The sequence below is a fragment of the Nothoprocta perdicaria genome, unplaced genomic scaffold, assembly GCF_003342845.1.
Source record: "Nothoprocta perdicaria isolate Ctin4 unplaced genomic scaffold, notPer1 scaffold_244, whole genome shotgun sequence".
Taxonomy (NCBI): Eukaryota; Metazoa; Chordata; class Aves; order Tinamiformes; family Tinamidae; genus Nothoprocta; species Nothoprocta perdicaria.
In genome coordinates this window covers 1,048,395-1,055,159 of record NW_020455471.1, presented here as the reverse complement: position 1 = coordinate 1,055,159, position 6,765 = coordinate 1,048,395, and the positions used below count along the sequence as shown (strand labels likewise).

The 6,765-nt window shown below is 42.9% G+C and overlaps 1 protein-coding gene across 1 annotated transcript; it reads right to left on the bottom strand.

The window, feature by feature from the left end:
• Nucleotides 1–351: 351 nt before the first annotated feature.
• Nucleotides 352–3,143, bottom strand: TEX33 (testis expressed 33). Its single transcript, XM_026039884.1, has 4 exons — nt 2,742–3,143; nt 2,063–2,210; nt 767–877; nt 352–566 (listed from the first exon to the last, which is right to left on the bottom strand). The coding sequence occupies exons 1-4, from the start codon at nt 3,141–3,143 to the stop codon at nt 481–483; spliced, it is 747 nt and encodes a 248-aa protein (XP_025895669.1). The 3' UTR covers nt 352–480.
• Between the last annotated feature and the right edge of the window lie 3,622 nt (nt 3,144–6,765).

Sequence of the window (6,765 nt, the reverse complement as noted above, 5' to 3'; positions counted from 1 at the left end):
TTACATCCATCCCTCTTCCTTGGCATCCTGTCTAGGCCTCACTTATTAAAGTGAGGCCTAGACAGGCCTCTCTTGGCCAGTCCTAAGCATGAGGAGGGTGACATTCAAATTCATTCTCTCCTCACCCGGTGAGATTCCCAAACCTGCCTCATAAATCCTATTCTACCATATATGGTGAGCAGATGAATTTTTATTTGGTCTCCTCTCATCAGTGCATCACTCTACCCTCTGCAGGGTGCGTGTCTTACATTCCACTGAGGTTCAAACTACCAGTGACGAACGAAGCATTTTCCATGCACATTTAGTGGTTTTTTTTCTGGCATTCTTCTTTCAGAAGACCCTAACTGGGAGAAGAGAGCACTACCAACACACCTGCTGTTGACACCTGGCAAGCAAATGGCAGAAGGCTTACACGGAGGTTTATTAGATGGCTGAGGAAGAAGATCCCTTGCTGAAAGCACTCCAGTCCCTAACCTGATTCTAAGGCTTGCCTTTGTTCTTCCCATATTTCTCTTCAAATGCTTTCTGCAGGTTAAGATTTAGGGCATTTTTCTGATGCCATCTACCTGTAAAGAAGGCAAATCATAGTTCAGTTACAGGTCCCCTTCTAACAGTATTACTTCTTGGGGATTTCTCTAGCTGTAAAGCTCCTCTTGTGAAAATGCCAATGTACAGTTTCCCCCATTTGCCCACACCCATTCTTTATACTTGGGAGAAGTGGTACCCATCTCAGAAGCTCAACAATTTTTCCTGACAGAAGCCATACCTAGGTCATCAGTCCTTCTTCCATGCCAATTCTTGGGATCTCTGATTGCTTTCTGAATTACATCCGGGGTGTAAGAATCTTTCATCAAGCTTCTGCTCTCCAGTGGGCCACCTGCAAGAAACAGCAAATGAGGAACTGTACAGAGAAAACACCCTACTGCAGGGTTGGAATTGAAGCAGGGGAGTCACACCAGCAATTTCCAAGGCACAGGAAATGGTGTGTATTGACTCCAATATCTTCTATTAGTTGTATGGCTAGCTGCTGAATAACAGATTGACCACCACACAGTCAGGAACTGTATTTGCCAATTTATCTGCTTTTTGTTTGAAGTATGAGAAACACACAGAGGATAGAGCACACTATTTTCTTTATTTGTGTCCTAGAGCACTTTCTTCACTGAAATACCCACTTGATCTCCTCTTGAATCTCCTCATTCATGTGAGTAACTTCCTGTTCAACAATATAGTTTCATAAAAAGTACTGTCTTACCACCCAAGGCCTTCCTGAGCTCCTTTTCTGCCGTGATGCTTACAGACTCTCACTAGACTCTCAGTCTTTCATTTAGCTCATCTTTTACCCATTTGAGGGGCCTCTTTTCTCATCTTCCTTCTTATTCCTATTTATCTCTCCTTGATAATTAGAGCAAGATATCCCTCTCTCCTGAATGACTGCACAAAGCCCAGGACAGAGCAGTTGTCAGCAAGTTGTCCAGGTATTGTCATGGAACAAATTGACTCATAGTGGTACATGATAAACTGGAGGAAGAGACATTTGCCTGAGAGATTCTTGGATACAGTGGCAACAAGAATGGAATGAATACTTTGTTTCCCATAAATGAAGAGATTTCTAGGGGCTGGGGAAACAGAGGGAAGGCATTCCAGAGCCCCATATTTCTAAAGGCTATTGTAAGAAAAAAAAAGTCACTATGGGAACTGGAAGTAACATGAGATTGGAACTGACAGCAACTTCCAGTTGCAAATGTTGTCCATTCAGGAAGTGCTGGACATGGAGGATGGAGACATGATGCACCCTCACTTTTCTCACCTTGACCAAAAAAAAAAAAAAAAAAAAAAAAAAAAGAGTGGAAGGATTAAAAAATAAATATAAAAAAAAGGATGGAATATGTATAATTGGAAGCTGTAACTTTCATTTCCTCAAGCACTACAGCCTGACAAAAGGTAAATGAGGGACACCTAAAATCAGACCTCTACCCACCCAGTGCAGATGTCCAAGCCCAGGTTCAGTGCAGATGGGCCCAGCTTTGAAGATCAGGCATAGGTATGTGCATCTCCTCACCTTGGAAGATATTTGACCTCAAATTAAAACCCAGCTGGTAGTAATCAGCAAAAGATGTAGAAGTCAGGGGGTTTTGTAACATCTCAGTGCGGTCGCTGAGCCTTTTCTGTCCTATGATTAATCCTGCCTTGCACAGAGCCTGCCGTTCCTGAAAACATGAACAACATGGAAACAGTTTCAGTTCACTGAAAAATTCACTTAGGGTACAAAACCTCTGACATTTCCATTCTCGTGTAGGCCTTTGAGCTATCACTAATATCCCAGACCCAAGTTTGTCCAAGTCAGCAGCCTCTATAGGTACTGTAGCTGGAAGGGCCAACTGACACTAGTGCAAATGGGGGCAAATTAGAAAAAAAAAAAACATAGTGTGTGGCTCTGGACTGCATAGTGGTATCATACTCTGCTAAGTTGAGACTCTGTTGCTAATTACAGGAACCTTAAAAATAAATGGAGGAGTGAAAAACAAAACAAAACAAAACAAAACAGGAGATGGGAGAGGCTGTGGAATGTGCCACTGCACTTCAATGTTGAGCCCAGATCTGTTCCCCTAAATGTCCTCTATAAACTGCTTATTTATATTCCACCCACTCAGACCTCCTGCTAAACAAAAATAAGTAAATAAAGAAAAAAAAAGCCTCCATCCTGCCAGAAAGACACATGAAACTGCTTCCTCCAGTACCTCTTCACTGCGAGAAAGTTCATCTGCACTGGCAGATTTATATTTGCTTTTAGCATGGGTTAAAGTGTTTCTCTTCTCCAGAAGCTTCCCCTCTGCTTTCACATCTTGCCCTAACGATGCTAAGGACTCCTTAGCACTTAATCTGTAGCGGGTTTCCTTGGCCTCTTTGGTCTTGGTGATCTTCTGGGGAGATCCAGGCCCCCTRGATCCCAGTGCTCGGTACTGGCCTGCTGCTGGTACTTTGGCACTTGAGTTTGGCTTCTCCTCTGCCTCTTTCTGCTTGGGTAATGCAGAGAGGCGGAAACTGCTGTTCCTCCCTCTCAGTTCATGCCCCACTGCTGGGTCTTTGGTGGCAGGAGTACCTCCTCCCTCTTCAAGTCTCCTTGAATGAAGTTCCTGCATGGAGGGAGTTTTGCCCTGGAGACTCTGTTTGCTGTAGCCTTTATGCTGAAGACACTTTGCAAGAGGAGATGCCTGAGGTTTGACACATGTTGAGTTCTTTGCCATTCCTTGAGCTGATGTGCCTTTGGAGATCTTCCAGGAGGTTCTGCTGGAGCTCCGTAGGGATGTTCTATAACTGCTGGGATGTGAGCCTGCTGGAAGATGCTCCTTTCTCCCTTCCCCAGATTCCACTTAAAGACAAAAGGAGCAGCTCAATGAATTTGATACTGTTTTGATGATAGGTAGTACCTTAAATGAAGCTGGAAACAACCAGACATGTCATGGTGTCATTGTCAGAACCAAGCTTCCTGCTCCCACTGAGCCAGGGAGTCTCATATATTCCTGATAGATGATCATGAACAGAAATAGGCAGGTAAAAATTTTGTGGTTAAACATGCACTAGCATTATCTTTTCTTAGATTTAGGTAGGCCCTCCAAACACATGTTTGGAGGAACATGCACTTCCTCTGCCATGCATCAGTATCTGTTGAGGAGTTTACAGCATTGGCTTTTGGCACTGGTGCAGGGAAGTAGCAAGGTAAGTCCACCAATAGGAGACACATCCTCTGGAGGACTGTAATCCATCAGTCCACAGATAGAGGGGCTGCCCTGTCTGTGTAGTTTTCACTCATACAGAGTGCATGTGAATCTGGACAGCATGAAGTAAGGGAGGCAAGGACAATCTCCCTCACATGCTATGTTGCAAAGCAAAGTCTGAATAACAGGCAGCTTATTTGCTATATTGCTTACCTGATGAACTGTCAGCCAGCACAGTGTCACTTTTTGCCAGGTCAGGTGTGGGGGGAGCAAAGGCGAGTGGCACCTCCTTGGAAGAGAAATTCCACGTCAGGCCCAGAGAAGGGAATGAAGAAGACCGTCCTGCCCTGCTGGTCGTCTTTCTGAGCTGTAGACTACTGTCAAGCATATGTGGAATTTGCCTGTCTAGATCAAGACAGGGCTGTCCACAGCTGACTGTATGGCTGATCCTAAGATCTATGTTCCTTTCAGATTTTAAAAAGTACAGGATTTGCAGGATTTGACATTAACAGTCTGCCTATAACCTGGACAAGCAGTACCACTGAAGAATATTGAGCTGAAAGAAATTTTACAGGTAGCAGTCAAAAAAACAGGCCAAAATGGGGGAAAAAACAACAACAAAGTCTACCATATGYTATACAATTGTAACAGCTCATTCCKTCAGTGCATTAAAGTAGGACTAGACAAACCTGGAGAGGAATTAATAAACATAAAATGGTTGCACCGTGCTGAATATGCAGAAGAGAGATTAACTGGGGATGAGGTTTCCTCTCTGATTCTGGCAGCAGCTATTCCCTGTTTCCCTTCATTAGGTCTGATGATAAGACTGATCTAACATGCAGCCTTTGCAAAACCAACTCCTGGGGTCTGCCTGTCTTCTATACTCGAAGGGAGTTCATGCTCTTCCATGCAGAAGAAAAGTCTCCATGTCCTCAGTCCTATCCTGCTGCTGTTCCATGTTTCTCATCCCAGCAAAACTCTATACATTGAGTTCATGTGGAACCCGTAATGATGCGGCTCATGATAGGAACACGTCTGTTCCCTATCAGATGTGAGGATCTGTGAACCTGCCTGCTCTGGCAGCAGGACTAACGGGATCTCCATCAGGTGGTGGGGTATATGTTGGCATTTGCTGGCTTACATTATGATATGACATTTATGCTAACTTTCTGCTCTTAATGCTGGTTCCTGGAAATTGGACGACATCTGACGGGGAAGGAAGCCCTACTGCATTTAAGTTAACTCACGGGAATTCTCAGAACTGATTTGAATCAGCAACTTGTGTTTTACATTGCACCAGGACTTCGCTGCAGCATGTCTGGTGCAATATCAGGACCCTGAGGCTGGATTTACTCAGTCAGATTCCAAGAGTCAGGTTTCCACGCTACACAAACGCAGTAAGAGAAAACGTAATTCTCACAAAAAGGGCCACAAGAAATAYAGGGGAAGCCAGTACGTGGCTCTCATGGCAGCATCAACTTCTTTTCTGTATTGCTTTTAATTCTTTTTAAAGAAGAATCAAACATTTAAACACAATCACAACCTCTTCCTAAATAAACTTCTGAATTAATTCCCACCTCCTACATAGCACAAAAAATATGGTTATTATTGTTATTATCCAATGAATAAAACTTTCTCTCCAATCTGCTATTGCAGAAATCCCTCTTCTCTCGCTTTAATGCACCTCTTTCAATAAAGCAGAATTCCTATACACAGAAGCAACATGCTAATCTCCAAAATTCCAATCACTGATAATTTAATTTCCCTAGTTTCTCCTGGATAAACCAACACTAAAGTTCTGTTGTTGTTCCTACAACAGCAAAAAAAAAAAAAAAAAAAAAAAAAAAAAAAAAATCAAATTGGATTTGATGTTATTATCACTGTTAATTGTTTATATTACTTTTGAGCCTAGAGGGTCATCCAAAGTCTAGTTGCCACTCTGAGATTTCAGTATCTTCATGCCAGGAAGGACTCACATCAATTTGCCATCCTCTTGGATAAAAGGTAAACCAACTTGGCAAGGGACTATGCAGACACATCAGAAAAGACATATCTTTGTCAAAGAGCTAAAAATGGTTAAACTTTTTTTTGCGGGGAGGAGGGGAACAGAAAACCAAAATATTTTTAGCCTAACCCAACACCCTGACTTTCTTGACTTCCAGTCATCCCAGGCAGGGTACTGACCTCCTCAGTAGGAGATGCTATGTCATTCTCATCAGTTGCTAGACATGATCTAGAACAGTCTAATATGCCTTCCTCTGGCTTGACCTTCAAAATAGGAGGAGGTTGCAGCAACTTTCTAGGCCTGAGAAGCCCCATGGATGTCAAAGTAAAACAGGATCTTTTCTTTTTTTCAAGCGGAAGAAAGGATCTAGGTTTTAGGAAGAGGCAATTTATCTTCCATTATCACTCCTCTCACCTGATTCATGGTCTCTGACGAGATGCCAAAGTTATTCTTACAACCAGGCAGGTCCTGTTGAAGTTCAGGTATGGAGGTGGAATGAAGGATAAACACCAGAGACAGTTGCTAGGGAAGAACCCTCCCTCTATCTGTGAGCTGTAGTCACCATGGGAACCATAATAAACAGGGCAGAGATCAGGTCATCCTTAATGACTGGAAAAAAAAAAAAAAAAAAAAGGCTAAAAAGCTCATGTCTAATAGAGCAATAAAGAAGTTCTTACCATGTAAGGAACATTTCTTGGAGGCTTTCATCATGACAATCAACAAGACTTGTTATTTTAGCATAACTAGGCCTCTTAGCACCTCCAAATCAACATGTTCCACAGGCTCAACATGTCCCCTAAAGGAGGTAGGGGAAGGTAGACACACTTTCCACAGAAGAAGAGATGGTTGCTAACTAAAGGTTTCAGACTGAGTCAACAACAGACCACAGTGAACCCTACAGTGTCCACCACTTACTGCTGTGTTTTAGTCCCAGATCTGCTCTTCATCCGTTGTGTTTCACCAAGGATTTGGGCTGTCATTGAAACACAGCAATTTATGAAATCCTTCAGGGTGCAACATTTCATCATGTAAAAATGCTGC